The sequence below is a fragment of the Peromyscus californicus genome, unplaced genomic scaffold (genome assembly GCF_007827085.1).
Source record: "Peromyscus californicus insignis strain IS unplaced genomic scaffold, ASM782708v3 Scaffold_3__1_contigs__length_106647218, whole genome shotgun sequence".
NCBI classification, from domain to species: domain Eukaryota; kingdom Metazoa; phylum Chordata; class Mammalia; order Rodentia; family Cricetidae; genus Peromyscus; species Peromyscus californicus.
Window position 1 is genome coordinate 28,119,794 of NW_026294551.1, and position 9,086 is coordinate 28,128,879.

Here is a 9,086-nt window from a genome sequence, read left to right on the forward strand (position 1 = left end):
TGCAGGACTCCAGCTGGCTTTATTGATGCTCCTGTCGGAGCTACCGAAGGGTTTCCAGCAGTCACAGCACAAAGGCTCCTGCAGAGTCACCATCCACAGGCCTGTTCTGTGGGGACCTTGCCCTCACCCTGACCCTTGACTTCTGCTATCACATGTTCCTGTGACCTGGGCTCCAGGCTCCATCCAGTCAGAAGGACTTCAAAGCATGGCTACCAGTTTGAAGGTTCCCTCAGGTTTGGCAGGAACCACGTGGACGAAAGTCTTGTAGAGCACAGCACCCTTGGGCAGACTGGTGACCAGATCCACAGCCTCCGAGTTTTTGGGATTGGGCACGTAGACCTCTTTCGTGTAGCGGACTATCCCCTCCTCCAGGGCATAGAGGCACTTGTTCTTCCCAAGTCCCACCTGCAACACACAGACCTGGTCAGCTGAAATTTGGCAGGTGCTCTGCCCCAAGGCCTCAGGCCAGATTCTCCTTCAGAGGGAAGTCTGGAGCAGAAGGGCAGGCTCTGGGAAGTCCCTCTCAGGTCTCTCTTTCCTGCTTGGCACTTCTTTGCCTCTGCTCCTTCACCAGCTCCGCAGGAGAGGAGGGAAAAGAAAACACCCAGACACGGGTAATAGCAGTAATGTCAACACAACTTGGCAGAAGCGCCAGCGGGCAGATCCCCAAGCCAGGCCCACAAAAGAGCCACAACTCACTGCCTGAGAGCATGCTCTGTTTACAGTTATAAAGTTTAGGTTCCACGGAAAATACAGATCAAGGTTGTGGGGTCCTGCGTATGCTAATAAAACAGTAATGGCATCGGCTAATACACACAGTGCTTATACAGTAAGTGCTCACAGTTAAGTCCTGAGGTTAACATTATACTCATTTCCTACCTAGTGCATTAGATATAGTCCCAACCCCCTCTTCAGATAATACAAAGTGTTTTAATAAATAATTTAATAGAGATTTTTTAAAAGATTTATTTATTATGTATACAGTATTTCTCCTACATGTTGCCTGCAGGCCAGAAGAGGGCACCAGATCTAATTATTGATGGTTGTGAGCCACCATGTGGTTCTTGGGAATTGAACTCAAAACTTCTGGAAGAGCAGCCACTACTCTTAACCTCTCAGCCACTTCACCAGCCCCTTAATACAGATTTTTAAACTGCCTATACTTTTTTTCTTTTACAACTTGAAATTAGATGTATGTTTAAAAAAAAGAAAGAAAGAAAGGAATTAGGTGTATAGTAAAACCGGATGGGCTGGAGAGATGACTCAGTGGCTAGAAGCACTTGCTGTTCTTCCAGAGGACCTGAGTTGAGTTCCCGGCACCCACAGCAGCTCACAACTGCCTGTAACTCCAGTTCCAGATAATCCAACACTTTTCTGGCCTCCTAGAATATCCACACACACAGACATAGATAGATAGATAGATAGATAGATAGATAGATAGATAGATAGATAGATAGATAGGAAGGAAGGAAGGAAGATAGGAAGATACAGGCATAGATAGACAGACAGACAGACAGACATTTCTTAAGAAAAGAAAAAGGGGCTGGAGAGATGGCTCAGAGGTTAAGAGCACTGACTGTTCTTCCAGAGGTCCTGAGTTTAATTCCCAGCAACCACATGATAGCTCACAACCATCTGTAATGAGATCTGGTGCCCTTTTCTGGCCTGCAGTCATACATGCTGTATACATAATAAATAAATAAATCTTAAAAAAAAAAAAAAGAAAAGAAAAGAAAAGAAAAAGAAAGTAAGTTAGGCATGGTAGTGCATGCCTGCAATGTCTGCCAGGACTTAGAAGGGGATCACTGTAATTTTTAAGACCAGCTTAGGATACATGGAAAGTTCCAGGCCAGCCAGAGGTATATAGCAAGGAGACCTTGTCTCAAAAACAAACAACAGGCCGGGCGGTGGTGGCGCACGCTTTAATCCCAGCACTCGGGAGGCAGAGGCAGGCGGATCTCTGTGAGTTCGAGGCCAGCCTGGGCTACCAAGTGAGTTCCAGGAAAGGCGCAAAGCTACACAGAGAAACCCTGTCTCGAAAAACCAAAAAAAAAAAAAAAACAAAAAAAAAAACAAACAAACAACAAAAACCGGATGTGTGGCAAGCCATACACAAGCAGTCCGTACCATCTGGTGTCTCTCTCTGATTAAAAGCATGAGTCTATAAGCCAGGAGAGGTGGCACCAGCTGTAATCCCAACACTCAGGTGGCTGCGACAGGAGGATGGAAAATTCAAGGCCAACTTAGGCAATATATGAAACCCTTTCTAAACAAATAAACAACAAAATAATAATAATAATACAGTTCAAATCCTAGCTCTGCTGAATACCACGTGATCTTCAGCAAGTTACTTTCCTGTGTCTGCAAAATGTGGATAAACTCCCCACTTCACAGGGTCATCTTAAGGATGGAGGGAATGGACCATGAAGAACTTGGAGCATACTTAGCTCAAACATATCAGCTTCTACTGTTATTATTTTAGTAAGAATTCACATGTCTTCCTATGGGAGGGGGTTGAGAGTGGGGATTGCTAATAGGGTCTCACTCCATAGTCTTAGCTGGCCTGGAACTCAATATGTTGACTGGGCTGGCCTTGAACTCAAGAGATCTACCTGCCTTTGACTTGAGTGCTGGGTTGAAGGCATACACCACTATGCTGGACTCGATGTTTAAAATTTTTATTTTATGTATGTGAGTGTTTTGCCTGCATGTATGTCTGTGTACCACTTACATGCCTGCTACCATTGAGGAAAGAGAGGGTATCAGATCCCCTAGAACTGGAGTTACAGATGGTTGTGAATCATCATGTGGGTGCTGGGAATTGAATCTAGGTTCCCTTAACTGCTGAGCCATCTCCCAGCTCCTTTGATGTTGTTTTTAACTGAAGGAAAAGTATTTATTGAATCTGATTCTAATAGAATAAAAATATTTCTTCCTTTTGAGTCATAAGAGGGGAAATGTCAAAATTACAAATTGATAAAAACACTGAACAGTACATGTATCAGTAAGAAGTATGCCATTTTCAGAAGATAACTGTATTTTAAGCACATTGTTTCTAGGTCCTCAGGCAGCTGCAAATGCCCCATATATCGTATCATTATATAACCCACTTGCATTTTCTATGGAAGAGAAAAATGAGGCCCAGGACATGCTATGATCTAATGTTAGGCAAATCTCGGCTTTAACTAGAGTTCCATCACTCTCTGAGCCTCCATAAAATAGAGATGATGACATCCACCTCATAGGGACAGGCTGAGGACAAAAGGCATGAACATGAAAAGGCTGCCCCAGGAAAGAGAAGGGGGAAGGGCACAGAGCAACTCACATGGGCGCCTGGGTGCCATCGAAACTGACGCTGAGTGCCAAGGATGTTACCAGCATGAACATAGTGACCTAAAGAGAAGTCCACAGGTGAGCTGACTCTGCACCAGTGTTCACAGAAGCACAGCACAATGCTAAGAAATCACAACAGCCTCCAAGCCTGCTCCTGGACAACACCTCCAAGATGGTCCTACAAAATAGCGCCTGACCCCCTCCTCCAGCAGCCTCTCTTTGGCTGCATGGCTAAGAAACCAGAAATCAACGGGGCCCCTACCCCTCCCCAGATCTCATCTGCCCCTTCAATATGGAGCCAATGTTATGATGAACTGCGAGAGTACAGAGTGAGACGCTTCGTGGTGGTTTAGCTCGTCTAAGAAAGAGCAGGGCAGCATCATGGGACGCAGCTGGAAAAGAGAACCAAGCACACCCTCACCTTCCATTTTCTTGATGCCATAGTGTTTGCCTCGCGATTTCCCACCAAGGTTCTTCGAGCTGCCGCCTGTCTTCTTGGATGCATATCTGACGGCAAGAGCTGGAGCTGCCTCGGGGCTCAACAGGGCTGTAAGTGCAGAGAAAACAGAAACACTGCTCAGAGGGGCTCCCAAATAGGATGCACTTTCTTTGCCTCTGTGGATCATTTGCTAAGCTGAGAAGCAGCAAGGGAGATGAGCAAGAGGAAAGGTGTGAAGGGAACAGGAATGCTAAGTGTATGGTATTCAGAGAATGCCTGGGCAGGGAGCAATTCATACTTGGAATGGGCCAAGAGGTAAGCATGGTGTGGGTTGGGGTGTGTGTGTGTGTGTGTGTGTGTGTGTGTGTGTGTGTGTGTGTGTGTCTGTGTGTCTGTGAGTGAGGGAGGGCAGGCAATGAGCTTAAATGGGGAAAAAAAATAAACATCATGTGCTCTGGCTCCTGACACATTCAGTCCTGCTGAGTATGGAGACAGGAGTGGACACTGGAGAGCGGCCTGCTTCAGAAATTCAGTCTCATGCCCTAGGGAAGGGCCGGACCATGGGACGTGGAAAGAGCCTTCGGCTTCCCTCACTTACCCCTTTCTTAGCTAGCCACTCACCCACTGAACACCTGTCAATTGCACACCGGAAGAACAGCCTGTCAGGGTGGTTCTGACAGGCGGCTGGTCATTTCCAAAAGGTCCTTTCCTCCCAGAGCCATCAGCAGATGTTCAACCGAGATCAGCACTACTCTGACCTCTTCACTCACCCCAAAGTGCTCAACAACATTTATATTAAAAGGGAAAATGATGTGGGAGGAGCTGAAGGGGGTAGATGTGGTCAAAATACATTGTACATATGATTACAATTCTCAAAGAATAAAAATACTTAAAAAAAAAAACATCGGGGGCTGGAGAGATGGCTCAGTGGTTAAGAGCACTGACTGCTCTTCCAGAGGACCCGGGTTCAATTCCCAGCACCCACACGGCAGCTCACAACTGTCTGTAACTCCAGTTCCAGGGGACCCTCAGACAGACATACATGCAGGCAAAACACCAATGTGCAAAAATAAAAATAAGCAAATTATTAAAAAAAAAAAAAAATGCCGGGCAGTGGTGGCGCACGCCTTTAATCCCAGCACTTGGAAGGCAGAGCCACGTGGATCTCTGTGAGTTCGAGGCCAGCCTGGGCTACCAAGTGAGTTCCAGGAAAGGCGCAAAGCTACACAGAGAAACCCTGTCTCGAAAAAACCAAAAAAAACCCCATTATCTAAGAAGCATACTAATGGGGCTGCAGAGAGGGCTCAGGTTAGCAGCACTGACTGTTCTTGCAGAGGACCTCAGTTCAATTTCTTGCACTCATGCACAGCTCACAACTGTCTGTAACTCCAGTTCCAGGGGATCCGATGGCTTTTTCTGACCTCTGTGGGTACCAGGCACACAACATGGCACACACACATACACGCATACACATAAAACTCAGGCTAACACGGGCAGTTGGCAGTCTGTTTCTAGGTCTCTAGACAAAATTATAGGATCGTGTCAGTATCTGTAGAGAAGCTTTACGGGTGTTTGAAGCATAAGCTCATGGTACAAGTTACCTACGTTTCTCAAATTCTCATGAAAACAGAAACTAGCTGGGATACAGGACTAGAGATGAGAACCTACAGAGCAGGCCAGGCAGAGTGGCACAAGAATGTCTTTGATCTCAGCACTCAGGAGGCAGAGCTAGGCGGATCTCTGTAAGTTCAAGGCCATCTGGTCTACAGAGTGAGTTCCAGCAGGACAGCCAGGCGGACAAAGTGAGACCCTGTCTCAAAAACAAACAATAAATAAAAAAATAAAAAAAAGGAAAGAGAACTTACAGAGACATGTTCAATGTCCAGCACTGGAATCTTGCTAACTTTAAACATCCACTTTATTTTCCCTGTAGCCCAAGCAGGCGTTGAACTTGCAATCCTCTGGCCTCAGCCTCACATAAAAACTGTTGTTACAGACATGTATTACCTGGCTTTAGGCACTGGCTTATGGGTGACTGACGGTTTGCTTCATCTACATTGTTTCATTAATCTTTGCTCTTGTGAAAAACAAGGGGAACCTGCAGGTTGCGTCTCTTCCCTCATTTTACAGACCAGTAAGACCTGGGGAGTCTATCTTCAGAACCCATGTCCTATTCATCTCCTTCCCTCCAAGTTCACCACCATCACCACTAATATCTTGGCCAAATTATCCTATAGCACGGCTACTATTCCAGTTTTCCGGCTGGTTTGCCATACTGGTTATTTTATTTATTTATAGCTTTTGAGACTGTGATCCAGGCTGGCCTTAGACCTGAGGCAATCCTCCTGCCTCTGGCTCCCAAGTGCAGGAATTACAGGCACCACCATTTCTGGTCCCACCTGGCTTCATTTTCATTTCTGTTTATTTGCATCCAGCCCGCCTCCTCTTAACTTGCTACTCAAAATACGTAACTAGATCAAGTCACTTTCTTGCTTTCTCTCTACAAGAGGGTTAGGTCCGTCTCTTTTAAGTCTTAATAGTTATCTCTTCAAAAGACTTCCTTGAGGACCTATTCTAAGACTCTTCACAACATTTATCACAACTACGACTAAGTTATTTACGGGTGTATTGCCTTACCTACTGAACTTACAAGGGGTTGTAATCATGTTTATGCTGATACTCTCAACAGCGTCTCACCAGACCTGAGCGTTGGTCATGGTCATGTACGCCTGAAAACTCAGCACTAAGACGCAAACTACACAGTGAGAAAAAAAAAAAAAAAAAAGCTAAGTCCTGAATAATGACTCGATTAACTTTCTTGAACTTATTCTTCTCCGTGTACGAAGGGATTCACACAAACCCAGAGGGGATGAGGCAGCCAGAGTAACGCTCTCGCCCTGCACGCCCACCCTCCGGCAGCACCGCCCACCACGGGTCACGTGGCCGGAGACAGTCGGCCTCTAATGGTTGCGATCCCCTCTCCCCTTTGGCATCCAGGGTTCACCATGAGATCCAGTTTCCATCTCCCAACCTCCCTGCTGCCTCGCCCTACAACAGCCACAGCACTGAGCTACCTGCTGTCCTTGTCCTCAGCGCAAGAACTGCCGACGCCATGTTTCCTTCGCATTCGCTTCCGGGCTGGGAAATCTGCTTCCGCTACTAGGAGCTCTACTTCCGGATCTTGCGTACAGTTCAAAAAGTGGCGGGAGCAGTAGCAGGTGAGCGCAGATCTCCTGGGGTTTGTGGCAGGTACCTCTGGGGGCTTCTGCAATGGACCGCTGGCCTCAGAGGCGGGGAGACGGACGTTTGTCCCACTGCGGGAGTCACCCGGAGCCTAGGGAGGGATCAGGATGAGGCTCAGCCAGATCCTGTGCTAAGCTGGTTGTAGATGTACAATTTCATTTAATTCCTACAAACCTAAGTTATTGGTATTGTGTTAAAGAAACTGAGATCCAAGAAGGTTTCAAGGATTATCCTAGGTCACAATAATTATTTGCTGAAAGAATGACTCATGTAATCCAGCAATTCCAGGCAGGCGTTAGTATACTCATGGGAAGTATGAAAACATACCCATTTAAAATATTTGCACAGCCGGGCGGTGGTGGCACACACCTTTAATCCCAGCACTTGGCAGGCAGAGCCAGGCGGATCTCTGTGAGTTCGAGGCCAGCCTGGTCTAGAGAGCGAGATCCAGGACAGGCACCAAAACTACACAGAAACCCTGTCTCGAAAAACCAAAAAATATTTGCACGTGAATATTTGTAGCCGCATTATTTATTATAGCCAAGAAAGGGAAGCAAACTGCCCATCAAGCAATAAATGCTTAAACAAATTGTGGCCTCTCCACGCAATGGAATAGTATTCAGTTACAGAAAGGAAGGCAGTGCTGGAGCACAGTACTGCCACAGAAGGACCTTGAAAGCATGAATGTGAAAGATACCCGCCACAAAAGGCACATACTGTGTGCTTATATGAAACATACAGACTACAGAATGGTTGTTAGGTGCTGAGAGAGGGGAAGAATGGGGAATGACTTTAATGGTTATAGAATTTCTCTTTTGATACACTCTCACTATGTCATGTAGGCTGTTCTTTTTTGTTTGTTTGGTTGGTTTTTGGTTTTTGGTTTTTCGAGACAGGGTTTCTCTGTGTAGCTTTGTGCCTTTCTTGAAACTCACTTTGTAGACCAGGCTGGCCTCGAACTCACAGAGATCCGCCTGCCTCTGCCTGGGATTAAGGTGTGCGCCACCACCACCCGGCATGTAGGCTGTTCTTGAACTCAAAGTATCCTGTATCTTCCTCCCAAGAGGGGGGATTGCAGTTGTGCACCAGCATGCCCAGTTTTTAATAGGATTTCTTTTCGTGGTGGTGAAGGCTTTCTGGAACTAGATGATGGTAATGGTTAACAATACAAACATACCAGACCCCATTAATCTGTATGAGTGATTTATTTGTTTACCTGCTAAGTGTAATGATGGGGATTAAACTCATGCTTGACTCTATACATGCTAAGAAAGCACTCTACCACTGAACTACTATTCCAACTCCTCCTACACTATATTTTAAATAATATATACTATTTCTGGGACTTATAAATGTGGATTAAAATAAAAAGTAATTATGTGAATTATTATTTTTTCTTCACTGTGTGTATGTGTATGCACACAAGCACACTCAGGTATGCATGTGGGATCAGAGGACCACTTTTGGGAGTCAGTTCTCCTTCCACCTTGTCAGTTCTGGGGACTGAACTCAGGTTAGCAGCCTAGGTGACATGTGTCTTTGCTTGTTGAGCCATCTTTTTTTTTTTTTTTTAAAGATTTATTTATTTATTATGTATACAGAAGAGGGCACCAGATCTCATTACAGATGGTTGTGAGCCACCATGTGGTTGCTGGGAATTGAACTCAGGACCCCTGGAAGAGCAGTCAGTGCTTTTAACCTCTGAGCCATCTCTCCAGCCCCTTGAGCCATCTTCTTAACCTATGTTTTTGTAAAATTCACTGATTTTTATTTGATGCGTCTGGAGGCCAGAAGAGGGCATTAGATCTTCCTGGAGCTGAAATGGCAGGTGGTTGTGAGAGCTGTCCAGTGTGGGTGCCGGGAACTGGACTTGGTCCTCTGTGAGAGCCATACAAACTCTTAACCGCTATCTCCAGCACCAGCATGTTCCTGATTTTGTTTTGTTTGTTTTTTTGTAAAGATCTCCATGTTAGGGGCCAGGGAGATGACTCAGAGGTGCTTGCTGCCGAGCCTGATGACATGGGTTCAATCCCCAGGGCTCACATTGTGGAAAGACAAAACCAACTTCCTG

General features: G+C 45.9%; 1 protein-coding gene across 1 annotated transcript; it reads right to left on the minus strand.

Annotated features, from left to right (window-relative positions):
* On the minus strand, window positions 1–6,973 carry Mrpl27 (mitochondrial ribosomal protein L27). Its single transcript, XM_052756851.1, has 4 exons — window positions 6,847–6,973; window positions 3,755–3,880; window positions 3,326–3,393; window positions 1–405 (listed from the first exon to the last, which is right to left on the minus strand). The coding sequence occupies exons 1-4, from the start codon at window positions 6,884–6,886 to the stop codon at window positions 199–201; spliced, it is 441 nt and encodes a 146-aa protein (XP_052612811.1). The 5' UTR covers window positions 6,887–6,973; the 3' UTR covers window positions 1–198.
* Between the last annotated feature and the right edge of the window lie 2,113 nt (window positions 6,974–9,086).

Excerpts from the sequence above, each read along its gene's own strand:
- Mrpl27 (XM_052756851.1), bottom strand. The coding sequence starts at position 6,886 with ATGGCGTCGGCAGTTCTTGCGCTGAGGACAAGGACAGCAG. Across the intron at positions 3,881-6,846 it reads GCTGAGGACAAGGACAGCAG|CCCTGTTGAGCCCCGAGGCA; the intron begins GTAGCTCAGTGC and ends CTGCACTTACAG. Across the intron at positions 406-3,325 it reads GATGGCACCCAGGCGCCCAT|GTGGGACTTGGGAAGAACAA; the intron begins GTGAGTTGCTCT and ends TGTGTGTTGCAG.